Here is a 26,919-nt window from a genome sequence, read left to right on the forward strand (position 1 = left end):
AGAAAATCCAATGTTTGCATCTATAGGCTGCCCAACTACTTTGAATAGTTTTGTTTTTTCTTTGAAACATCTTTGGGGGTTACATGGTGGTGTGCACCTATTATCTCACCACTGTGGGAGGCTGAGGCAGGAAGATTATAAGTTTGAACCCAGCCTGGGTAAGTTAGTGAGGTGTTATCTCAGAACAAAAAAATAAAAATGGGCTGGGGATGCCTGGTATGAGAGGGGAAAGGGGGTGGGGGAGAGAGCAAGAGAGAGAAAGAAGTATTTTTAAGATATTTTACTTAGTGAAAATTATACTACATATAAAATCAGGCAAAATACATGTATTACATTTTACATTCATTGAATAACTGCATACTATTTCCTTGGACAGTAAAATGTAATGTATTTAAATATTTGTATACATTATTGGGTACTTAGGCTTTATCTAGATTTTTGCTCCGCAAGATGAGATAATGATAAACATCTGTGAACAGCAACCTTTTGCTACATTCCAGATTAGTAGAAGCTAAATTTATGAAATGGAGTTTAAATTTTCCTTCATTGTGGTTTTTGAAATTCACTTAATAATATTTTGTACTCATTATTATTGCCAGTAGAACCAACTTTTCACCATTTATTGAGTGCCTGTAGCATGCTTTTTTTTAATACTTTGAATCAAAAGGAAATGTTGCCTTAAGTTACTAACATTCTAACAGAAGGAAAAATGAATGAGCAGATTAAAGAAAGCAGATGAAAAAAGTGCAGTGAAATAGTATAGGATTCAATTTAAACTACCTTGACTGATGGGAGAGCTGGCAGGTAACCTTGAACCAACGCTATTTTGAGCAGTTTTAATATGACAATAATAATACAGGTAAATAACTATAAGTACTTTTCGTATATTTCATATAAACCCTTTTTATTTCTACATGAGATTTTGAATTTCATTTAACTTTTTGTTTCCTGGGAAACCTGATGACATGTGTTTTAGGTTAGGTTTCCGTGATTAGCAGATTTTGAGATGCAGATTTGCATGCAGGAAGTTTGTCGGGCAGTTTTCTTGGGCGCAGCACCTGTACGAAGGGAGAGAAATAGAACCGGGCAGGAGTTGAATCGTGATGTCACACAAAGGACTCAGCTTGACACAGCTGGGCTGGCCAGGTGTTCCTCCGACAGCCCCAGTTCAAACTGGTGCTCAGAGCACAATTACTGGTAAGATCTTTCGCCATTCTCAGAAGTTCATACAATGGATTCTTTAGTCACTCCAGATATATCTACAGAAATGTGCTACCTGTGCACGGCCATTGTAAAGAGTAACTAGAAAGAAACACGTTTGTGTGGCGACCACCACAGCCAAGGAGTGGCACCCTGGTGGGCTCCAGCAGTCTATTTCGCAGATGGAACTCCACCTTTCTCAGAGATAGCCTCTACCCTTGCTTTTGTTTTTTGCATTAGTGGGTGTTTATAGTGCATAATGCTTATACTGCTTGTGGTTATTAGCACAGGCCCCGAACACGTTGCAGTCCTTCTTTGCTCTCCTTCCCCTCCCATCTTTCTATCTCTTAACCCTGATCCCCTCCCTATCTGATAAAGATCTATCTCCCCACTTAACTGTTATTTATCTGTCTTTTATTTTGTTCTTTATTTGTGTTTTGCATTTCTCATATATTTTCCTGTATTTTAAACTAATAAAGTCTAAATTATCAAAACCTAAAATTAGTACTAGAATTTTCTTCGTTATTATTCCATATCATTATATATGTATTTCATTCGTATATTACTATACATATCTTTAAAAGTATATTTGTATTTTAATATATGATTACAGGGTTGTGGGTAATCAACCTGAGATTAAATGTTGGAATTTTAATTTCTTTTTGAATTTTTTTTTTTTTTTTTAGTACCAAGGATTGAACCCAGGACGTTTGCACTGAGCTATAGCCGCAACTCTTTTTATTTATTTATTTATTTATTTATTTATTATTTTATTTTATTTATTGGTACCAGGAATCGAACTCATGACCTTGCGCTTGCCAGGCAGGCGCTTGCGCCACTGAGCTATATCCCCAGCCCTTATTTGTGGGTTTTTGAGACAGTATCTCTCCGAGTCACTAAGTGACCCAGGCTGGGCGTGAACATGAAATCTTCCTGCCTCGTCCTCCTAGTGTGCTGAGATTACAGGTGTTCATCACCATGCCCAGCTGATGCTGGAGTTTTATTACACATTTATTACACTAAGATTAATGAGCAAGAAGACAAAGCTCTTGGCCTCAAGAATTTGATAATCTAATATGTGATTGTGATATAGAGCCATCAGTGCGATGATGGGAAGCACGCCCAAGATGTTAGAGAACATATAGCCTGCAGGGTGGCGGGCAGCTTTCCTGAGGGAGGTGATGTCTCCTGTGAGCACTGAGGAAAGTAGCGCTACTCAGGTGAAGGTGGTGTGTACAGCACGGGCAGAGCTCCGAGATCCCTTCCCAGTCGAAGGAAATAGTCCAGAGACAAGAACAGTATGGCTAACGTGGTCACTGTGAGTTGCCCACTGCAGGGGGAACAGTGTTCTCTATGATCTCTCAGGAGCAAAGTGTGTCTTTGCGTCAAGGTGTTCTTTTGCAGGACAGTGGTGGGAGAGAGTGAGAGAGAGATGAGTGCCGATCCTGAAGGGACTGGAGCGTCATACTGAGGAATTTGGATTTCATCCTGAAGCAATGGGAACTCGGTGGAGGGTTTCAAGCAGTGATTGTCCAGCCGAGCGACATGACCATATTGCATCTCTAGAAAAGACAGAACTTCTGTCTATGGAGTTAGCATTTAAATTGACAATTTTAAAAGCGGGAAAACTGGGGTGAAGATTCTTGGAGTCAGCCACTTGCGAAATGATGGCTTGAGCTAAGCCAGAGGAAATGAAAATGGAAAGACGTAGACAGATTTAAGAGACAGTTGGAAACAGAATCAACAAGATTTGATTCATGAATGATGTGAGGAATTTGAGGGAGAGAGAAGTGAAAAAACTGTGTGCCGATTACAGTTGGACATGAGAACCATAGACCTTGATTCTGGTTTGAGAGGAAATTTGAGGACAGTGCTGGATTGGTTGAGTTTGAAGAGTGTACCCGGAAAAGAATGGCCAGTGAACAGCCACCTTTGTGGCTGTGGAGAAAAATCTTGGTCAGGACAGACATTCAGGAGCAGTCGCTGAGTAGGACCTGGTAACGTGTTCAGGATGGAAATGGGAAGCAGGCATGTTGACTGTCTAATATCCACGGCAGTCTTAGGAAATTAGGCTTTTAGAGTGCTAGAGCGATTAAGAACTAATTATACAAGTGCTTTAATGATCTGGTGAGTTCTTAGCAGTTTATATTTATTAGCATTATTTAGCTTTTTTATTTTATTGGTTTTGGTTTTGTTTTTCACATCATCTTGATTTTTGTTTTAACCACATGTATGGCCAGTGGATACGGCAGAATGAACTCACAATGAAGCACAGTGAAGACAGAGCTTTTGGGAATTGAAGTTATAGACATACATACAGTGCAACACACACACACACACACACACACACACACACACGTTTATTATTAGGACTTAGCAAGTTAGGAGAAATGTTGAAGCCCCTAAGTTTGTGTATATACATATAAACCATATATATATATATGTATATAAAAATATATACATATATATATATGGTTTCTCCCAGTTCTAGAAATAAAATATGCATAGGAAATGCTTTTAGAAAAAAGTACGTATTTTAATACGTTAAATAGAAAATATCCATTATTCATTTTGTCCTTACTTCCAGCTTATAGTGACACTTAAAATCTTATAAATCAAATCACTTACATATGTGTATAATATAAATATCTTCATGTATAAATATAAGAATGTAATTTAATTTTTAGTATTATTTTATCATAAGATATAATTATAATGCATGTCCATATATTTATGCCACTTGTATTTTAATATCTACATCCTTTCCATTAAAAAGTTTTTATTTTAAATAACTTTTTCAGACAATTGTAGTAGTAATTAAGCTTAGGAGTAGTCTACTAATACTCTTAAAAATAATTTATTCTCTAATTTTCAGTGCAGTTCTTTTGTAGTGTTAGTATTTTGAATTAGCTACTACCATCTTATTTCATATGCTGTACATGCACACATATAATTTAATCATTGATCACTGTGATAACAGTTAGACAAGTATGTACTATATGATATTTATTTTGCTTATAGGAAAATGGCTCTCCTGAAGAGCATGCAGTCTATGTTTGGGACCACTTCATAGCCCAGTCTGCAGCTGAGAATGTATTTTTTGTTGCTCACAGCTACGGAGGACTTGCTTTTGTTGAACTGGTAAGTGTAAACTTAATATTTTGTTAATTACAAATTTCTCTACAGGTGTATCCTCTGTATTCCCTTGGTCTTGATACTATTACTTTTTTGGTAAAGAATACAAATAAAATATTTTGAATGAATGATTTGTTATATTCAAAAAGAATATACTAATTTATTTTAGCATGACAGAGCTTTAAAATGATGACTAGAAATCTTTTCTGTTTCATATTTATACATATTTTCAAATTTTCTGTAGTTTAGCCTCAATTTCTGTACATTTTTTTTTGGAATTTTCTCAAACTTTTTTATTTTAAAAAATAAAAGAAGGAAAACATTAACAGACAGACATCCATTTACAAAAGAGCATAAGAACAATACAAACAAAACAAAGTTACAGACAAAGTTGTAGGAAATTAACCATGGTTGTTACATTACTTATTGCTATCTCCAAAGTGGTTTCTCAGGAAAACAGAGACATACAAGATTGATCAAACAAGTAATCATTAACTGTTCCTTTCTGCAGAGCAATAGAAGACAGTAGTATAACTATGTTAGCTATCCTGTATATACATACTTACATAATTTCCGCTTCTTTCGCTTATGTGTCCTGTTTTATGTGTGTACAACTGTAACTTATGTTACCAGTAATATTTGAGACCTTTTGACCATTTGCAAAGTATTCAGTTCTTGGTACTTGATCAGAATTGATAAATTTAGTATTAAAACTATAAGAAGAATGCATTTATTGGTCATAACAATTTGCATTTCAAAATACCTCAACTCTTAGATTTAAGATTATTGGTACATAATAGAAAAATTATAAAACTTTTTGAATTTTTGTCTGTATTATATTCAGTATTAAAGCACGATCTTGTGCCGATATGGTTAATAGATTATAAACTACTCCAAAAATACAGTAATGAACTATTTGTGCCTGCATGTTCACATCCTCTTATGTCACAAAGAGGTACTATTGCTATAGTACAATGATTTGTTCGAGAAAAGTGCATTTGAGAATTTTACACCCAACTGTTACAGGAGGTGTTAATGGTAAACCCAACATTAAAGGTCTAATGTTTTTAGACTTAGATACTTTTGCATGTTATGGAAATGAAGTATATTTGCACAGCCTTTTCAGTTGCCCTACACTTTATTGCTTCACATATGACTTAGACATAAAGCCACTGTTGACATTTGGCACCTGAGAATGCTTCAGGTGACCAGAAATCTGCAAATGCTTTTGCTATTTTAAGCTCGATAAATAAGTTAAATCTTTTATTTCTTACATTGGTTTCGGTCAGGAGGGCTATTTTAAGTTTACTAAATTTATTTATTTTATATATGTACAACAGATATCTGAAGCTAGCTCTGACACATTGCTATGATGGACATTTAAAAATACAAATGTCTTTCAAATATTTCCTTTGAGCCTTACAGGTTTATAACTATCAGATTAGATAGCGTAATTTTTCCTTGTAAGCCACTAAATTACTTAAAGCCCGAATTTTCTTAAATTGTACACTGACTTAAAATATGTTTGAAGGCCCAAAACTCTAACCAAATTTCAGATTCCTATAAAACATAGATACCTTTTTCTTTTTTCTTTTTAACTTTAAGACAATTTATAAAAACCATTGTGTACGAATTTTGCAATTTAAGTAGATTTCAAACCATTGGTAAGATGAACTTAAGATGCCAGGGTTGACAGATGACCAGGGTGTCAGTCTTGTTTTGCCTGTCCTCCTTGTCACACACTGGTGGATATTTCTCCACTTTTGTTCCACTTTAATATAAAGCACACAGATGTTTCAGAACAAGACTTGACTTCTGACCTTGAGGCTATTAGGGTCAGGGTCCTCAGGGCCTGTGAAATTATCACAAGCTGAGCTAAAGTTTTTCTCCATCGCAGGAAGTAACCAGTAAGTAAGAAGTTAAAAAGGAGCTTTGTCAGAGAGACAAGATGGTCTCAGTAAGGGTCAGCTTCTGTAGTCTGCTATCTCTGCAGGAGGCACATGCATGGGAGGAGGAATATAATATAACCACTGGCACATCACGTATCTGTCAAGCAACACCAGGGCTGAGAAGTCTATTTAACGTCGTATACCTTGTTTGGGGTTGAAAACATTAATGGCTATTATCTCAACTTCATATATTTGCTACTTTTTGAGAAATAACTGATTAGGGTATGTAATGGGGGCATAGAGACAGTGGTAAATGAAGGAAGAGTGGTTCCTGACCTACAAAAGTAGATTTCCCTGAGCAAATAACACTGATGAGTTTTACAATGATTTTTGACAAATTCTATTCTATTTAAATTCATTATGTTTCAGTTTCACAGGGCTTTTTAAAAGAGAGTTTTGTTCAAGAAAATACACAGAAATGTTTTCAAACTTTGTACTTCACTTAAACTAAGTAATATTCTTTCATATTCTCACTAATACTCTTTTTTTTTTTTTTTTTTCCAGTATCTGTGCTGCCAAAGCAAGCACATTTCACATATTCTTCAGGGAAAAGTCATGGTGTTTAAAATGTTGGCAAATATTCATTCTCAGGATTTTAAAACATAGTGTAATATACAGAAGTTGTTTACATGAATTCCAAGTTTTAATGTTAGCTGTACAAGAAAGTGAATTGTGAATATTAATATATAAATCTTAAATTATAGGTTAGGTTGTTTATCTCAATAGTGTATTGTGTACATCATGCATTAAATGCTTTGGATTTAAGACGTGTTTACATTTTCCACAGTCTCCTAAAATTTACTCCTGTTTAACTGACTGTACACACACACACGCGCGCACACACACACACACACACACGTACACACACTGAGGATATTACTTTATAGCATCATATTTAAATGCATGGAAATTGTCCTTAAGCCATCACTACACAAGTTCACATTCTTCTGCAGATCATGAATGTCAAAATTTATTTTAAATGTAAAATAAATTATAAGTGCAGTTTCACCAATAAATGCAATTACTTACAGTACGTACTGTTTAAATACAGGTACCAGTCAGGACCTAAAATTAAATGTATCCTGCCAATCACTGATGTAAAACTGTATATAGTTGTGGTTTAAAATTAAATGTGCTGCTAATAGGTCTCTGATGATAAATTACATGAAATTTAGAGCATAAAAATTTTGTAGAGCTTTCATATTTCACTAATTGTTGTTTTTGAAAACTGAGAACAAAATTTATGATTATATCCTATCTTAAAGTGTTGAATTTCTCCCCAAGAATATATTACTATGAGAGATTTATTTTCAAAAGCAATGTTCATTTTATGATAGTAAACCTTAGAACTTGACCAAGTCTAACCTCGTAAAAATAGTGTACATTATACTATAGTAATGAGAAAAATGATACTAAAATTATATTATTCTCTGCTTTTGCTCTCATGTAAGCAACAACTCAGATTTTTCAGTTCTCTAACCTTTTCTTGGTAAAAGTAGATGTTGATAAGATAGTTCTTATATCTATTCCAGCAGTCATAAAAGACAAAAGGAAAGAACTATTTGTGTTATGAGTTGATAACACATTTTTGAAAGTGACATATTTTACTCTGCTGTCTTTTCTGTACATTTAAAGTATTGCCAATCTGTAAAGTTAGTTATGAAGGCCTTAAGTTTCTCTCTTAGAAATTTTATTTTTTACGTGATAGAATTACAAATCCTAATTAGAATGCATGTATCAAGTACAGTGAGAAAGACATCTACAAATAACAGAGCTCACTTTTACATTAGTCATTAAAAACTCAGACTCTTTTTCTTTTTTTAAATTAACTGTCATTATAAAACAGTGCAGTTTTTGAGCCTCGTCATCATCTCATCTCCATCTGTTTTGATGAAGTGGTTTCATTGCTTCCATTGTTTGCCATTTTGGAGGGCTTTGTTCTTGTCTTTCCAGGTGATGATCAGTTTGGCAACACGAAGAAACCTTAAAATTTTTCTTTTTCCTGGAAACGAGCTGGCTTTGCTTGTCAGAGCCCAGTTACCAGGCTTCGCTCACCTCACCCTCCCTGTTTGCAGTGCTCAGTAACGCTGTGTGCGTTGTATTTCATTCCCTAGCCGAGACAAGAGTGTTCATATTTTTGTGAAACATTAAATACTTCAGTAAATAACATTCCATTAGTTTATTGATTCCTCTCAGCTGATATAAAATTAGTGTCTCTCTGATTACTTTTATTTCCCTTTCCATGTTATTAGTGGTATATTCACAACCACCATTAAAAACATCCCTTAGAAATGTATGAAAACAGCTCCTTTTGAAAGGGCGTCCCTACCCACTTTTGATTTTGGTTTCTCCATGCTTGTCAGCACTTGATTGGCACCTCACTTGCATGTGAATTAAGGAATGAAGGGAACTCTATTTTCCTGCCATTGTTCCGTGCTGGGCTCCCTGGCCTCCAGGCAGTCTAAGCTGCCCTTGAGCAGCTGATGGAGGACTAGTGTTTGGAGGTAGCTGTGTGAGGACACTAGACCTCAGTCTACTCTCAGTAGGTCTTTTTAAATTGCCTAGAGCATGATTTAGATTTACACTGAAGTAAAAGTGGGGTGGAGCTGAAAGCTTTAGTTTTTACCCCTCGTGACATAGGCTAACTGTGATCTTGAAGTATCAGTGCATTTTGCTCGCAAAGAACAAAGTAAATATCTGTTAAGTGTGATCAGTGGGCTGCTGGCAAAGAACTGAGGGGACGTAAGATAAGGGAGGATAAACCAAAGAAAAATTGAGCCATAATTAGTATCAAAATAATGCAGGTTGAAAACACTCAGAAGAATACTGTAAATTGAAGTAACTCTGTAAAAATAAGTTTTCATTTCTAATAAAACTACAAGATACAGCATAACTCAGCTTCTCTCAAAGTTGTCTCCTATCTCTGTCTTGACTTGGCCAAATGATCTAAAAATAACTTGAACACAGTTTCATATTGTCCTCACATTTGAGAGCACCAGGTATTACAAATTGAGTGGTCTTAAGTGTCTGTACAGTTAGTTTACCAACGTAGGGAGTTGAAGCCTTAACAGCATCTCTTTTACTAATAAAATTATCTCCACTCTTCATTTAGATACTGACTGGTTTGAGACTTCCGCCTGACCAATTCTTGCACATTAGACGGTGTTATCTTTTTGTCCTGATGTTAGTTGACTCTACTCCCCCACCTCTCCCTTTAAAGGGATCGCTTCTCTGTAACTCATTTTTCTAAGTATGATCTTTTTACTAAAACGAGAAATTTTTAAATTAAACTATGTCTTCACAGTATTATCTGGTGGTCTATGGAATAAATACAGAAGACTGCATTTTACCCCACCCATGAGCTTACATCATCTTTGACTTAGTAATTAGCTTACTTTTAATTGTTTCTGTGTTTGCAACCTTTCAATATCTGAGACATAATTTACATACTTATTGATGTATAATTGAGATCTATTGAGCTTTATTGAGATATATTTTACATGCCATATTATTCATCCTTTAAAGTGTACAAATCAGTGGTTTTAGGATATTCATAGAGTTGTACAACTATCACCAACATTTAAATTTAGATGATGCCCCCAAGTTTTAGTATGCTAGATTTTACAACAACATGAGTAGTCTTAAAAATTTGTGTCCTATGGTTGGGAATGTAGGTCAGCACTTGCCTAGCATACACAAGGCCCTAGGTTCAATTCTCAGCACATACACACACATACACACACACACACACACACACACACACACACACAGTCTGCCTCTAGCATTTGGTTTTGTTACTTTTTTGTTGTTGTTGTTTTTGTTTTTTGTTTTTGGTACCAGGAATCGAACTCAGTACCCTGTACTTGCCAGGCAGGCGCTTGTGCCACTGAGCTATATCCCCAGCCCTGGTTTTGTTACTTGAATTAATGTTTATGGACTGTGTGAGGTTTAGGTCCAATTATGTGTATTCAGTTGTCCCAGCACCATTTTTTCAAAGGATTATTCTTTCCCCTTTGATCTGCCTTAGCACCTGTGCCAGAATCAATTGAATATAAATGTAAGCGTTTGCTTCTGCACTCTGTCCCACTGATATAAATTCTATACCATTGATATGTGTGCTTGTTCTCAAATAAGTAACACACTCACTTGCTTACAGTGACTGCGTACTGAATTTTGAGATGGTGGGTTCTCCAACTTTATTCTTTTTCAGATTTGTCTTGGCTATTCAGTGTCCCCTGTTTTCCAAATGAAATTTAGAAACAACGTATTAGTTTCTGTAAAAAGCAGGAGAAGCAGTGATTTTAACTAGGAATAATTCAATCTGTAGAACAGTTGCTATCTTGATAATGCTAAGTTTTCCAATCCATGAACATGGGTTATCTTTCCATTTATTTAGTTCTTTTCAGTGTTTTGTTTTCAGTGTACAAATTTTACTGTTCTCTTGTTAAATTTACTTCTGAACTGTTTCTCTTTTTGTTGTATTGTAAGTGAAATTGTTTCCTTAACTTTAAGATTATTCATTAATTCTATATAGAAAAATATTTTCGTATATTAATCTTATATCCTATCACCTGTCATTTATTAGTGCAATAGTTTTATTTGTGAATTATTTAGGATTTCCAATAGAAAGATCACAAGTAAGTTTATTTAGAGTTCAGTATTAGGAAAGTTGTTTTTGATAATGAGCTAATATTCTCTTTTTTGTCAGAAAAATATAATTTAGTTTCCCCTTTGTCCTCTAGAAAACCAAGGCTGTGGTTAGTTTTCCATCTTGGTAATTATTCTCAGCTTGTCTCTTACTCAAGTATTTTTTACTTGAAATGACATCAGATTTATTTTGTTCATTGGTAGAGAATAAATAAATCCACCCTTGTTTCTAACATGCTACGTATCCTCACTAGACACATAATGAGTAGTAACAAATAGATTTATTTTTTAAAATAATTGTTGATCCTACATTTTTGTAGAAATAAGTTTTTCAGGACCAGATTTCAAATAATGCCATGCTGGATCAAAATGGAGAAAGTAGGGCCTCAGTGTTTATATGAGCAGAGAAGGTGGGTAAGAAAATGCAGTTCATCATTTAAGATTAAAAAAAAAATCATGGGCATTTAGAGTCAGTACCCTTGAGTGCATAGGAGGTACAGCCTGGCCCTGGGATTATGAACACTTTGGGAAATTTATGAAAATTGCTTAATAAATGCAGAAATTCAGTGAAAAAGATATTGAAATCTTTTACCAAATGAAGTAGCTAGCCATGGCTTCAGCCTCACCGTACTTCAATTATGTTTTGTGAAAAATACCTTGCACTGTGTGTTTTAAACAGCATATATTTTTTTTCACTATTCTTGGAGACTGGAAAGTCTGGGATCAAAGTGCTAGCGGATTATGACTCTGCTGAGAGCCCATGTTCTGTGGTGTAGACACTCCAGGGTAGGTTGTTTCTATTCTCTTCCTCTTCTTTAAGGATGCTAACCCAGTCATGGGGCTTTAATCCTATGACCCCATTGTGGCCCCACTTCTCAGCACATCATATTGACAGTGGGGTATCAAATATAAGCTTTAGGGAGAGACAGATAGATACTCCATAGGATACCACTCCACATGCAAAATGCGTTCATTCCGTCCAATCAGCCCAAAGGCTTGACTTGTCCCGTGTTATGGATTGAATCTACGATGTCACCAGAATTCTCATGTGTTTGGGAAACAATGGGATCATGGAGCACTGTACTCACTTGTGGATTCATGCAGTTTTTAGTTCATAGCTGAAGGTGGTGTTAGGAGGCGGGGCTTGGTTGGAGATGGTCACTGGGGACATGACCTGGAAGGATGCATTTTTGTCCTCAAATTCTCCCTTTTCTTTCTGTTTCTTGGTTACCATGAGGAAAACACCTTTCCTCCACCAAGCCCCTCTGCCATGTTGTTTCTTCTTGTCTTCCTTGTAGCCAACCAACCATGGACTGAATCCTGTAAAACTCAGAGCCAGAATAAACCTCTCCTCTATTATGTTGTGGGTGTTGGATATTTTTTTCAACAAGAAAAGAATGTTTAACAAAGTCCAGCATTACCTCTAAGTCTAAAGGTCAGAGTCTTATCTACATATCATGCAAGTTAGATATGAATGAGATTCAAGCTACAGTTCATCCCGAGTAAAATTCTCTTCCTGCTGTGAACCCATGAAAGCAAACAATTTATGTGCTTCCAAAATATAATGGTAAAATGGATGTGACTTGAGTCCATCCTTATAAGTGAAATAAATCAATCTCGCATGTGTAAACATTGTATTGTCTCCCTACTGTAAGAAACTGAAAGAGTAAATGAGACCCAAAATGTACAATAGGTATTGTGAAATGGGACTAAAATGCTCAAAAGGAAAGAGAAACTAGAATGGGGAAAGGAGAAAAGAAGGAAGGGGAAAAGAAAAATATATATATGTACACACACACACACAAGATAGTTAAGAAAGATATACTACTAATTGCTATTAGCTCATTGAAAGGATAGGTATGTGCCTATATTGCCTGATTGGTTTTTCTTGCTTATATCTTGTATTATGAGCAACTACTTTGAAGATAACAATGGGCAATGTACTGAACATTGGTACTCCTTCAATCTTGTTTTGAAATTTTATACCATTGTTTTTATTTTTTATTTTTCTTGTCTTTAAAATAAAAAATGCATATAGTGGTAGATAAGCATAGGATAGATATTCTAATTCCAGAAGAAATAGGAGAGAAGGAAGGGTTCCCAAGAAAGCCCAAAATTTAGCAAGGCACATCCCACAAAACCTTAAGGCTCACACTTAATCTTTCATGAGTGGTAGTTTGACCTAAAGACCCACTGGGATGGCAGTGTCTGTTGTAGGGTTTTTTGGGTGCTGCTCATGCCTCAGCTGTCTACTGGCACTCTGCCCACACCTTTTTCTTGCTGGATAGGGGTCCTGCCTCCAGGACTCTGCCAAGCAGGGTTCCTGCCCCATGGTTTCTATTGGAGGCCATCTGCCATGTTGAAACCTAGGTGGTGCCCCTGATATCAAAGCCGTTCTCTTTTCTTGAAAAATACCATAGTGCTGCAGCTGAATGCTTTTATCAGTCTTGTCCTGGAGGAGTCTCAGAAAGCTGAGATTCTTTTCCATCCCATCCCCTCCTTCAGTCCAAAGGGCAGTTTTCTTGATGCATTAGCTGATTGTACTCACACCCGTACTCTTCTCCTTTCAGACATTTTCTCCGCCACATCCTTAGTGCTCTCGTAAGACCGTGCCCCCTCATTTTGGGCATAATGGATAGACAAAGAATTTTCCAGATCTGTAAACTCTATATCCTATTTCAGAACAGATTCTTCTTCATTTCTTTATTTTTTATCATTTTTCAATATGAAGCCACATTTCTATTTCTTTAATTTTTACGAGCACATGCTTATAGTGCATTATGACTGCATTCATCGTAGCAACTTGGTACATATACATAACACATCCTAGTTCGTTTTACTTCTTCTTCCCTCTCCCTCCCCCTACCTCTGGTCCCCTCCCTATCTGTAAAAGACCTGTCTCCCCATTTCCTATTACCTGTCTCCTATTTTACTGTGAGCCATCAGGAGGAACCAAGTTGATCCTCCAACATTTTGCTTAGAAATTTCCTTAGCTAAACCCCCGTTTCACTGTTCTCAGCTTCTGCCTGACACAAAACACAAACAGTTTGCCCAGGTTCCTTGCCACTTTCTGTCAAGGCTTGCATTTGCTCCAGCGTCTAGTAACGTGATCCTCATTTCCACCTGAGACATCATCAGAATTACCCGTAGTGTTCATATGTCTAACAATACCTGTACATTATTTTTATGTATTTTCTGACAAGATGCAACCAGTGCTCACCATTATCAACTGTAAGAGTTTCTTCATGGCAGTATTGGTGTTTTATAGTGTGCATTTTAAAATTCTTCCAGCACCTACTCTTTGCCCAATTCCACATTTTTAGGTATTTATTATGACACCTCCTCACTTGTTGATACCAAATTTCTATGTTAGTTTTGGCTACTATAACAAAAAATACCATAGTGTGGATGACTTAAACAACACACATTTGTTTTTCTCATATCTTGGGAATAGAAAGTCCTAGATCAGAGTCTCAGCATGGTAAAGTTCTGATAAGGGCTTCTTGCTGGTTTGCAGATGTGCATCTTGTCATTGTGTCCTCACATGGTAGAGAGATGGGGACGGGCAGGGGGAGCAAAAGGACAGGGAGGGAGGGCAGCAGAGGAGAGAGAGGGAGGGAGTAAGCGGGGGAGAGAGAGAAAGATCTAGCGTGTGATTATTCAAAAGAATAATCACATCATGAGGCTTTACAGTCAAGATCTCAACTAAACCTGATTACCTCCCAAAGTCCTAAGATCCTAATTCTACCCCATTGGAGGTGAGAGTTTCAACAGCAGTTTAGGGGAAAGGAGGACACAGATGTCAAGTTGATTAGATTAGTTTTCTTTAGATTATTTGAATCTTTTTTTGTAAAAAGTTTGTTAAAGTTAAAGTGCTAATGAAAATTGCTATTCAGCATTTTAGTGTTGACGTTAAAATTGAATCAAATATTTAAAAACTATTTTTACTTCTAATATGTTCTGTTTATGCCTAAACATCTGTAAATCTTGTTCTCTAACTTCCTACATCTTATCTATAAATTTCTTTACTACACTGGCCAAACATTTGGATTATAAGAAAAACCTGGTGTTTATCATCTGTAAAGGAGAGGGACTAGACAGAAAGATAGGACATACTTAACTTTCTTCAACAGTAGAAATGTCCAATCTTTATCTCTATCTAATTACAAGCCATCAAGGGATGCTTAATAATTATAAACATTGACTTTCTAAATGTTTCTAATAAGCTGTCAGCTTATAACAAAGAAACCTTGACTTTCTCTATAAAATGATGCCCTGTTAATTAATAATAAAATGATGTAGTTCAGCAGCCAGTGTATCGCCTTTGTTGTATTACTGTTCACATTACCTAGGAAAAGATTGCTACTTGCAGCAACACTAAGAATGTAATGGAAGTTTCTACCACTGTTACTGGCTAAGCCTCAGATTTTCAGTTTTGCTTACTAATACACATTGTTAGGGCATCCACGCAGATATTAAATACTTTTACATTGTCTAAATAGTAACTATGTAGTGATGTATCAGATCTCTATAATGTGTTACAAACGTTAATGCTTGATGACCTTCAGACTGTCTGGAAGGTCGTGCAGTAGGCTCTTGGAACAGGTGCCTTCATTCCTGAGTGCTATTTTGCATCCTCTCTTTCACGGAGCCCTGTGGTTGCTGTCATTTGGAATCCATCCCTCTAATCTGTCAGCCAGCCATGAGGTCCTAGGGCACACTGGTCAAGAATAGCTCTCAAGAGTTCCTAACTGTGCCTTTGAAAGTGAACCTTAAAAACAAAACAAACAAAAAAACACTAATATTTTTGATTATCTTCTGTATCAGAAGGCAGCAGTAGCATCTTCATGGCCGTCGTCCACATCTTTGGTCCATGTCTCATTTAGTCCTTATAACAATCGGATGAGATCACTGTTAGAATCTCCACTTCACACCTGAGCAACATTTATATTTTTCTTCCTTTATATTATTTTTCAATGAGTTTCTATATCAAGTATCTATGAAGAATAAATAATATAATATGCTAACTATAGTGACTTATTAAATTTTTGGCACACGTTTGTAACTGTTTATGATATACTGTATAGTAAGTTAAAAAAATGTGTAATGATCAAATCAGCATTATCTCTGTAGTATTTTCATTGCCCCAAAACTTTATCATTTTTCTGTGTGGGAGCCTTTGTACTCTTCTAGTTGTTTTCAAATATTTAATAAAGTGTTAGAAGCTACATTCATTGTACTATGCTACAGAACACCAGAACGAATCCCTCCTATCTCTCTGTATTTTGGTGTCTATTACCCAACCTATCTCTCGCCTCCACACACATTCTTTGTAGCCTAAGTTATCTCTAAGCCTACTCTCTCCTGCTCAGATCTTTTTTTTAGTCTATGTATATGCCTGAGAGCGTGAAGTATTTGTCTTTTTGTGCCTGATGTATTTCCTTTTCCACAGTGTCTTCCAGTCCATACATGCTGCCACAAATGACACAATTACATTTTTTTGTTGGCTAAATAATACTCCATTATGTATAGACAGCACAATTTCTTATCAGCAACCTATGATGTTTCCATATCTTGGCTATTGTGACTAGTGCTACAATAAAAATGGGAATACATGTATTTTCTCTACATAATGATTTTATTTCCTTTGGATATAGACACAGCGGTAAGATCCGAGGGCATATGATAGTTCTGTTTTCAGTTTGTTGAGGAACAGTTATTTTGTTTTCCATAATGGTTTAGAGTGTGCCGAGCATTTCCTTTTTTCTCCATATCCTCTCTGGCTTTTGTTATCTTTAGGCTTTTTGATCATAGCCATTCTTACTATAGTGAGGTGATCTCTCACTGTGGCTTTGATTTGTATTTCCCTGATGGTTAGTGATGTTGAGCACTTTTTCATATGCCTCTTGGCCGTTTGTAGTGTCTCCTTTTGATAAATGTCTGTGTAGGTTTATTATCCAGTTTCAAATCCAGCTATTTGTTTTGTTATTCTTGTTTTACTATATAATTATTTGAATGTTTTATGTATTCTGGCTATTAAGCCCTTGTCAGCTGAATAGTATATGAATTTTTTTCCATTCTATAGGTAGTCTTTGCACTCTATTGATTGCTTCCTTTTCTGTGTAGCTTTTGAGTTTGATATAATCCCATTTGCCTGTTTTTGCTTTGATATCCTATGTCTTTGGGATTTTTTTTTTTAAGAGCATAATATATTTATTGAGGGAAAGAAAGCTTCTGTCCAAGAGAGGGACAGACGGGGGGCCTGAGTGGGTTACCCAAGACTAGGAGGTGGGGCAGGTCCAAGGTAAGGGAGAAATGGACAAAACTATGGCCAGCCAATAAGAATTGTTCAGGTAAAATTGATTAAACTGGGATCAAATGGGGAAGCAAGTCACATAGCAAGTGGGCATGAATACAGAACAGCGGCTTTTCCTGTAAGGAGTTGGGTCAAGGACTCTTCAAGGTGATGGATACCTATTTAGAATATCAATCCTTGAGGTCCATCCCTTGGGAGGTAAATGGGTGTGTTTGTTTAATCTTTTGTCTTTGGGATCTTGTCCAGAAAACTTTTGCTTATTTCAGTGTCATGAAGCATTTTCCCTATGTTTTCTTCTAGTAGTTTCATAGTGTCAGGTGTTAAGTCTTTAATCAGTTTTGAGTAGATTCTTAAAACTAGTGAGAAATAAGAATGTAGTTTCATTTTTCTGTATGTGGCTGCCCATTTTTCTCAGCACTGTTAATGAAAACATCATGCTTCCTCAGCTATATGTCCTTAGCAGCTTCATTGAAAATCAGTTGTCAGTGAATGCACTGATTTACTGTAGGCTGTCATCTACTAGGCTGTCGGTTTTATGACAATGCCATCATGTTTTGATTGTCATAGCTTTGTAGTATATTTTGAATTTGGGTGTTACAATGCCCCCAGTGTGTTTTTTATTGTTGTTTGGGGTTTGCTTTTATATTTTTCAATATGGCTTTATCTGGTCAGGGTGTTTTCATGGTTTAATACAAAGTTCAATTGGTTGTTTTGTGAAGAACCTTCTTAGTGTTTTCCTAGGGATTGCATTGCATCTGTGTATCCCTTTGAGTAACACAAGCATTTTAACCATGTTGATTCTTCCACGAGGAATATGTTTTTAGTGTCCTCTTCACTTTCTTTTACCAGTGTTTTACAGCTTCCATTATAGAGGTCTTTTACTTCATTGGTTAAATTCATTCTATGTGATTTTCTTATTTAGAGCTATTGTGAATCAGATTGTTTTCCTGATTTCTTTCTCAGCCAGATGTTTATTATTGGTATATAAAAATACATTTTTGTATCTTTATATTATAACCTGCAAATTTACTGAATTTGCTTATCAATTCTAAGAATTTTTTGTTTAGGTTTTTTTGATATGTAAATTCATGTCATCTGGAAATGGGTAATTGTACTTGCTTTTTTAGATACTTTTTAGATACATTTTAGATACTTTTTATTTCTTTCTCATGTCTTTGTTTTGACTAAGACATCCAGTACTGTGTTGAATAAAAGTAGTAGAAGTGGACATGCTTGTGTTGTTCTAGACCTTAGAGATGTTTTCAGCTTTTCCCCACTCAGCATAATGCTGGCCATGCTTTGCTCATAGGTAACCTTTATTGGGTTTAGATATTTTCCTTGTATAACAATTTCTTGACAGTTTTTATCATGAAGGAGTGTTGAATTTCATTGACTGTTTTTGCTGTGTCCATTGAGATGATCATGTGGTTTTTATCTGTTATGATGAGATGAGGTGTTATTTTATGTATTTGCATATTTGAACCACCTTTGTATCCTTGGGGTAAATCTCACTATATTTAATGTGCTAGTGGATTAGGTTGCTAGCATTTTGTTGAGAATTTTGTATTTATGTTCATCAGTGATACTGGTTTGTAGTTTTCTTTTTTTCCTGTGTCCTTAGCTGATTTTGTTAGTCAGAAATTGTTGGCTTCATAGAATGAGTTTGACAGCATTCCCCCCACCCTTTTCAAGGTTTTGAAATAGTTTGAGAATTGGTGTTAATTCTTTTAAGTGGTTTTTAGAATTCAGCAGTAAAACTATTTGATCTTGGATTTTTCTTTAATGGCTGACCTTTTATTCTGTTTTAATTTTGTTACTCACTATATCAGTCTATTTAAACTGTCTATTTCTACTAGAGTCAATATTGGTAGGGTGTATGGTATCCATTCCTTTTGATTTGTTAGCATATAATTGCTCAGAGTAGTTTCTTGAATTTCTGTGGACCCAGATATAATACACACTATTTCATCTCTATTTTTATTTATTAGAATTTTCTCTCCTTGTTCTTTGTCTAGCTAAAGGATTTTCAATTTAGGTTTTCTTTTCAAAAGCCAACTTTTCATTTCATTGGCCTTTTGTATTCTCTTCTCAGCTTCTATTTCATTTATTTCTGCTGTAATCCTTATATTTCTTTCTACTAATTTTGTGTTGATTTGTTCTTGCCTTTCTAATTATAGTGACTTTAAAATAACATTCTGGATTTTCACATATTTCAAGATTCAACTCCTCTGTGAAATTGCATGTTACTGTATTTTTTATTCTCTATTCACTGCCATTTTTGATTTGTGTCTTCTTGCTAAGACTTTCAATTTTAATCAACTATTGATTACCCAAACTAATGAAGTGGAAAGAAGGTATGGAAAGTTTAAAGTAGTAGACAGTTCCTAAATCATTTAGATGGCTTGATGTATTCTTGAATATGGCTCGATGTGTTCTTCTGGAAATTTAGTTTAAGCATAACGATTGAAAACACATTATGAAGATATGGAAAACAAATAAGTTTCCTTGGCCAAGTCCCCTGATTAGCTCTTCTCTGGAGCTCTTTCTTGCTGGAAATAGGTACCTGTTGTCTAACATCAACTAAATAGAAGCAGCCTTCAGGTCTTAGTTGGAACAATCTCTTTCATCAGCATTTGTTCTTTCGTGTTTTCATATCTGTAAGCTATATAACATAATACCTGCTAATTATGAGGCACTGTTATAGATGCTTTACAGCTTTAACTTATGTAATCCATGTAACAGCCCTGCACTATAGATACTAATGTTATCCTCAGTTACTTGTGAGGAAACTAATACAGGAGAAATATTAAGTTTCCTGCCTGTCACACAACTAATAAATGATGGAGCCAGAATTTAAATCCGTGCTTTATGGTTTCAAAGCCCATGCTCAAAACCACTGTGCTCTATTGCCACTCGACAGCACAGATTAGGACGTACTAAACCTGGTCATTAAACATTACTTAGCAAGACGTGTTCAACCTGAGTGTAACTCTTTGAGGTAGGTGTTATAAACCCTCCTGTACCACTGAGGGACTTGGAAAGGTTGCACAAGGGTCAGAGCCATGCCTGAAACCCAAGTCAGCCCAGCCTCAGAACCAAGCAGTTTACCCACATACTTCCTTCTAATGCTTTTTAAAACTTGCATAAGAAAATTTGTTTGAAGTTACATTTTTAATTACCAAAGGAACTCTCCATTTAAAGAAATTCTGCCTTTATGCTTGTAAAGCACACAAGTTTTTGACAAACTAAACATCATATTTGACACCTGCTAAGTTTAAAATGAGCTTTTAAAGGCCGGAAATGAACATTGTGCAGAATCCTATGAGAAAAGCAAGAATTTCATTATTTAATGTCTGTCTCAAAGTCAACTCATATCAAGTATTGGATGATAATCCTATAAAACTTGTTTTCTTTATTATTTTCCTGCATATTGGAGAAAATATAATGATTTAAATATTGTAACAAAAAGTAAAGCCAAAGTTACATGCTCCTTTGTGTTTTACTTACTGTAAATTGGAGTTTACATTTCACCACTGAATACCAGACCACTCAAAATTCTTGTATTTGAAATTAAAGTTAGAAAAAAGAAAACATTTGAGTCCCTATAATTAACCTGCTACTTCATGCCTTTCTAGTTTATTATAAGCATTTTCTGTGATATCTAATACTTGAAAGCTGTAAAAGGGTATTGTATTACTTTGATTTTTTTATCTCTATACTTTCTCCGTATAAAATAGTGAAGTTTTTATAAAGCTTTAAGTCAACTAAAGAGGATCAAACATTTGTATGACAAATTTAGTTATGCCTTAAGGGGAAAACCTTATTACAGTAAACTGAAACTTAAAGTCTTACCAAAGTAAAAAGCCCTGGAAATGTAAAAAGTGAAAAGTATACCTTGTTTATTCTCCGTAGTCTTGTTTCTTTCCTTGGCCACATAAACCAATGCTTTAAGATGTCTGTGTCCTTTTAACACTCAAACAGCTTCAAATAGTGAGTTTCATAATAGAATGTTTATTTTCATATTATATAGCCCTGTACATAAGAAAATGTCATTCTCACTAAAATATATACCTGCAAGAAGAATCTCATAATTTATTTTTATTATTAGAAATATTTGCTACATCCCTAATAAAATATGCATCTGCAACTAAATTTTCAAATCTAAAATTTTACAGTAGAAGACAATTAAGGTAAATTACTAATATGTATTTACAGAGGTTTTGTTTCATAATTATCTTTATTATAATTGCTGACATTATATTTCCTGTTTAAAATATTACCTTGACCTTATTCACTAAGGAAAGACATTTTTAAATATGCGATATGTAATAAACAGTTTAGGAAAACAGATGTTAGGAATACTTAGGAACAGTTTTGAATTCAGGTTATTTCCTTAAAGACATGATAACAGAGCATTTTTTGTAGTCTTAAAAACTGCTTTCTAACTATTTGACAGGGGTGAAGCTTCGGGTATTAACTAGCTTTTAAACTTATTATTCATTCTTTTCAAATTGTAGAGTGATTTTGTACAGATACAGGCCTTACCTTTAAAAGCAAAACTTCTAATATTAATCAATAGGTTAATGACTATCAAGTATAATCTTCAGTAATAGGGTGAGTTGTTGTTCTGAGAATAATGTCTGTAACTTTTGATCTTGAATTATTTCTCCTCCTATAACATTTTTTTTATTCTTTGTTCAAGAAGTACCTGAGATAGTTACTTTTTAAGTTTTATTTCCCGTTCCTGAATACAAACATACTTAAAACTTAACCTTCTGAAAGTCAGCAGATTTTAGCTATGCCTAGAAACTCTAAGAAATCAGAATTTTATTCACAGTCTTAAAGTAACACTGAATGTTTCTCCCGTGATGGTTTGTTCCTCTTTGCCGCACTTATATCCCAGGAAGAGTTTTTAACAAGCTATGAAAAAAAAAAAAAAAAAAAGCCACCACTGTAAGAATTCACAGAAAGTGTGAGGTATTTATCAGTATGTATTTACTGTCTGAAGCTGGTATGGCTGTGAGGTTTTTCAGATGGAATTGATCTATTGCGCATGTTCCCTCCCTAGGTTTCAGGACGTGCTTCTATTTGCATAAGGCCCTGGGCAAGGTTCTTTCTTCAATTGATTGGCCTGTCCAAGGCAGCCTGATGTGTTCTTGCATTGATCACTTTGTCTTTTCTTGGAAGACAGTGTTACACTGAGTTCATCTCAAACATTCTAGGGAGAAGGTAAAACTTTACTGCAGATGTCTCAATTTTATTCAGCTATTCCTCTGAGTATAGGCCCTTTTTTTCAAGGATAAGTATCGCTTTTTTTCCCTCCTAATTTGGATGTTTCTGCAGTTTGAGTGCACTGTAGACTGGATTATATTTGAAAAAGCTATGTTAAAGAAAATTGCCAGAATATATGCCACTTATCTTGTGCTATTTTTGTTTTTCAAACAGTGTATCTCAATTCCATTTTGAAACCATTTTCTTTAAAGCTGATCTCCTAAGCCTAGACATAAACTAAAATTTACTAGTGTTTGCAGTAGTTACCACGCATCTTAGTTTCAGTGGAATGTACATAGTTTATGTGTTTTAAAAAATAAGTCTTATTTGTTTCACTATGAAATAATGATCCAGAATGATTTGCCTGGTGCTATCCGTTATTAGTAACATTAATGTGACTCATATAAACTTGTCAAATTTAGAGCTGATTAAGAATCTGCATATCAAATACTGGTATATATTTCATATCATAACTTTTGCAGAAGTATTGTTTTGTTATCATTGGAAATCTAAATTTAAGGATTAAGTCTTCAACCAAATCTGAAAAATTTAGCAGTGTTTTACAGCTTAGCCATCTTTTATTGGCTGGTCCTTAAATCAACATTTATATTGTCTGCCAGAGAACATATTTGCCTGTACAGCTAGTTATCAGAAAATGCTCATACCTTCGTTCTATTTACTGTGTGTTTAGTAAGGGACTTGTGAGAGAAGTGTAATGTTCTGTCAGTATGCAGGGCGATATTGTCCTCTGGATCAGCTTGTTGTTTTGTCAGAGCCTATGTGAATTTGTAAGGTTACATTTGGCAAAGATTTAGAATGTGTCATGGCTGCATTTGATTATGGTACTGTAGGTAATTAAACTTTGCTACAGCAATCCCTTAATGGCTTTAGAAAGTGTATTTCTAACACTTACTACAAATCAAGATATTTTTATATGCTGTTTTTTTTTTTTCATTAAAGAGGTCATATTCTGGATATTGCTAAGAATAGAAATTGAATTTAACAGAAAATGTGGCATCAGTTATTTCATTCAGAGACGTCACTGGTTTCACTCAGTGTATGTAAGCCATAATTCCACTTAAATCATCTGTTTTATAAAATTTGATGCTGTTTTAGAGTTTATATTTCTTTTGTATACCTAAGAAATACTAGAATTCATACTTTAAAATTAAGCCTAGAGTGAATTAAATGTTTATTCTACAAGGGCAGTAATCACCTCATGTTAGATAATACTACTTGCTCTTTTATGAGGTTCTATAAAAGCTACAGATTTGAGACAGTACATACCTAAGTTTCATGAACCCTATCCAGCCAGTGTCCAGAAATAGAATTATTATTAATACAAATAACATGTATTCAGAAATAGGACTCTATATTGAAGACTTAGATTTGTGGGTGGGTGATTTGAGCTTATTAATAGTTTTGTTGTATATAAATTATAAAAATATCTAAACTGATTTAATTACCTTCTGAAGACAATATAATTTTGATAGTTTTAGAAAATTTGTGGAAATGCTAATGAAAAAGGCATATACATTAAAAATATTAAAATGGGAAACTTCTTCAGTTACTTAAAAATAGCTCTACAAAGCTGACTGCGGTCTGTGGCAATGCAGATATTAATTTGCAGCTTTTGTTCAGAGCATTTGAACTTGGTGCAAGTAAAGCTCCCTGCAATGGAATTATATAGTATTTGTACATTTTTCCAGCTTAAGTGGAATGTACATCATCTTGCATAATTCACTTTTGTCTGGTGGTTAAATTTGCATATCTGAATGACTGAGTATATGTTGTAAGCGTCTGCTACATATAAAATAATCTCATGAGTAGGGGAAATCTTTTGCCTCAGAAGTCAGAAGAGTCTATATATTTCACAGCACCCCATGATCAAACAAGCTAATTCAGATGCTGCAAAGTGCTTTTCCTTAGCTGTGTGGAAGAACCATTGACTGCATACAGCCAACAAGCATATGGTGTGACCGGGGGTTCAATGCAAGCCCCAAATCCCAGGGACCTGGCATAGCTACAGACAGGTATAAATATGTACTTGAGCTAGGCAAGTTTTCTGCCATATGATTTGGTCAGAGTGGCTGTATTTTCTGCTCCCAAATTTATGCCACTTAATCAGCTTCTTGTATGGACTCAAATTTGAAAAAGTAATTCAGTATTTGATGGAAAAGAAAGGAACTTGGCCTCTGTGTAGTTATCAGAAGGTAGTAAGCTGCCTGCTCTTTCTGTTCCCACTCAAGTAACACCTGGGACCTCAGGCCAGTAGCACACCTCTCCAGATTCCCCCATGCAGAGTGTGGAAGTCTAAGTCTGAAGTATATTGGTTGTGCTTAATTACAGTGGAACTTTTCTGAGGAAGCCAGAGGGGTTTACTGGAAGGTACTGGGAAACATGAAGATGGTGAAATAGCCAAAAGTAAAAATTTGTACAGTAAAAGCCATCAGTTTTTCCACATCTAATGAAGAAGCAAGGAATTGCCAAAGAGCTTTCAAGCTGATGGATTTTCAAATGCAAGAGTAATAATTTTAAATCACACAATGCAGGATACAGTGAATTCAGCCTTGTTTTTACTATTTCCCTTTAACAAAGCATCATGTATTTAAATTGATGAATTCTAGACTTTACCCGGTTTCTGGTGTATCATGTTTGCCCCTGAGAATTTCTAAAAATGCCACAGTAACTTGATGGCAAAAATAATTACTAATTATATATTAAAATACATCCCCTCATAAAATATCTAAAGGTTTATTTTGTTCATTTGACTAATGATATAAAATTTTGCATCTCACTATGCAGGAATTGTTTGTAAATTTCTCATCAATGTATGATATTTTTATGTACCTCTGGTTGCTTAGAACTTCTAACTTCAATTTTCAAGTCATCGTGTATACACAAGTTCCAAGTCTTTTAAAATAAAAGTTGAACATGAAATGATCAGTTAAAAATGTGTACTTTATTTTATGTCAAAATATTTCCTGAAAAATAAGCAGGTGAATCCCTTACTCCTCCTCACCCCTTGCCCCAAGACAGGTGAACAGTATATATTGGTTAATGAGGAAATATTAACCCTGCTGATGAAATGAGCATCTCTAAATGATGTTTAAAATACGTGACTAAAGAATGACATCAAAAAGATTAATATTTGTTTTATGCCTTATTTGTTCATTGCAGCTTTTAATAATATGGAATAATTTTAGAAAATATAGTTCAGTTTCATCATTTCAAAGAAAATGTCTGGCATAATAGTTGTTGATTAGAAATTTATAATGCTCAGTTAGTTGCTGTACAGGGACGATTTCATAATGTATGGAAACCTGTACTGAGTAATCTTTACAGATATGACAAACATTGTTAGATATTGAGATGAATGTATATGTGTTAAGGAAATACCTTCTTTTGAGTTTATGTATCTTGTATACACCTTTTCTGCTTCTAAACATTTTAGAAGAACCGTCTCATCTGTAGCTGTTCAGAGCACATATGCAAAAAAATTGTATTTGAATATTTGTGTGTAATCCATAGGACCCTCAAACCTAAAGCTCCTATTTGAAGAAAGCTCCGTGTCTGTGTACGGAAATATCCAAACTCTTTTACCTGAGGTGACCTGGAAGGGTGTCAAATGCAATCACGGGTGTGTCAGTGTTGATAGTAGCAGAATGTATGGGCTACAAACCTTTTCCATTCCTTTTGACCTTCGCAGAATGATAAGAGCTCCAAATCACTGTTGCTAGCCAGCTGTGCATGGACCTGGCTTCCAGAGTTCATTCTTCTAGCCCAGTATCTTTATAACGCAACAGGCAGGGCACTACTCACTTTTCCTTTTTCTACAACAACAAAAACCTTGCCGTGTGTATTTACTCATTCACCCACCCCCAGATGAACACATACAGAAATGTCCTGGGTTAATCCTAAAAAAATTCTTAATTTTTACCTCTAAAAATGGAAGCTTTTCTTAATTGTGTTCCATCTGAGCCTTTCAGACATACTCCTTTTTTGTGGGTCATTTGGGAATTTTCTGTATGCAAATTCTGAGATGGGTTAAGTTGAACTGCAGATAAAAGCTGGTAAGTATCCATGAAAACAAAATTTCGTGAAGCTGTAAAAGAATGTAACCCCTTTAAGTGTATAATGTTTGAGTCTGTTGAAGAATAGCAGGAAATCATCTGCTGTTTAGTTGTAACTACAGCAGCACGTTATACAAGTTTTCTACCAAGGGGAAAAATAGGCCACATCCCTCATAATTAGACCGACATGGCATTTCACTATCATCTATCACTAAGCAAGTATATGTTATTACTGATGAGGGTTAAAATCCTGTGGAGATTTTCATTAGAAATTTTTCACTAATTATTTTTAATGCAACAAAATACGTATTGGCATAATTAAGGGGGG

At 35.1% G+C, this 26,919-nt stretch overlaps 1 protein-coding gene across 11 annotated transcripts in view; it reads left to right on the forward strand.

The window, feature by feature from the left end:
- The window catches only part of Fam172a (family with sequence similarity 172, member A), a 410,259-nt gene that overhangs the window by 209,075 nt on the left and 174,265 nt on the right, over positions 1–26,919 (forward strand). For all 11 annotated transcript variants that reach the window (XM_013512947.1, XM_005382264.2, XM_013512945.1 and 8 more), the window contains one exon: positions 4,222–4,341. In XM_013512947.1, the coding sequence (XP_013368401.1) occupies positions 4,222–4,341 (120 nt within the window). The remainder of the gene's footprint in view (positions 1–4,221; positions 4,342–26,919) is intronic.

Source organism: Chinchilla lanigera, unplaced genomic scaffold (genome assembly GCF_000276665.1).
Source record: "Chinchilla lanigera isolate Chin_1 unplaced genomic scaffold, ChiLan1.0 scaffold00017, whole genome shotgun sequence".
NCBI classification, from domain to species: Eukaryota; Metazoa; Chordata; class Mammalia; order Rodentia; family Chinchillidae; genus Chinchilla; species Chinchilla lanigera.